Source organism: Alligator sinensis, unplaced genomic scaffold (genome assembly GCF_000455745.1).
Source record: "Alligator sinensis unplaced genomic scaffold, ASM45574v1 scaffold1765_1, whole genome shotgun sequence".
NCBI lineage: Eukaryota > Metazoa > Chordata > Crocodylia > Alligatoridae > Alligator > Alligator sinensis.
In genome coordinates this window covers 80,671-81,388 of record NW_005843468.1, presented here as the reverse complement: position 1 = coordinate 81,388, position 718 = coordinate 80,671, and the positions used below count along the sequence as shown (strand labels likewise).

The window sequence follows — 718 nt, the reverse complement described above, 5'->3', positions numbered from 1 at the left end:
CACCCCCCAGTTCCTGGTGCCAGGGTGTCCCCCAGGCTGGGGGTGGGGTCAGGCTTTGTACGGGGCGACGCTGGCCCCAGTGGGTTTTCTAATAAAGTCTGTGAGTGCCGAGGGCTGGGCCTCGCTGATCTCTGCTCGTCGCCCCGCACCGCCAGCCCTGCCACTGCTGGAGATGTGGGGAAACCGAGGCAGGCTCGGGGTTGGGCAGAGGGGGGGTGTTGCCTGGCCTCCACCCCCCCAGCCATGCAGAGGGCCGAGCCGCCTGGCCTGTGCTCCGAGAGGTTATGTGAGCTGCCCGGGCAGCTGTCCCGAAATCGGAGCCAGGCCTTGTGGGGCAGGGGAGCAGCTGGGGGGGACCTTAATTGTGCCAGCTCCCGGGGGCCTGGTGTGATGTGGGTCTGAGCCCCCTCCCCCAGGGGCTGGGCACACTCGGCCGTGTGTCTGCCTGGGCATCCCCCGTCTGTCCGTGCATCCATCAGCGCTGCCAGGGTCACGGTGCCAGGGCTCTGGCCTAGCAACCCCTCGCCCCCCCCACTGCAGCTCAGACAGCTGGACCGCCCCCCCCGGCAGGGCGCGGGGCCTGTGACACTCAATCTGCCCGCAGCCGGCTCAGAATAGCAGCGCCGGGGCGGCTGCATGGAGCTGCCCGTCGCCACCCAGCAGGTACTGGCGGGGCATGGGGGGCTGGGGGGCCAGGGGCAGCCCCCCCACTGGGGGC

At 70.8% G+C, this 718-nt stretch overlaps 1 protein-coding gene across 1 annotated transcript in view; it reads left to right on the top strand.

The window, feature by feature from the left end:
- TTLL4 (tubulin tyrosine ligase like 4) overlaps positions 1 to 718 on the top strand; it is a 20,135-nt gene that overhangs the window by 17,767 nt on the left and 1,650 nt on the right. The window contains exon 19 of the mRNA XM_025195322.1: positions 605 to 663. Within this exon, the coding sequence (XP_025051107.1) occupies positions 605 to 663 (59 nt within the window). The remainder of the gene's footprint in view (positions 1 to 604; positions 664 to 718) is intronic.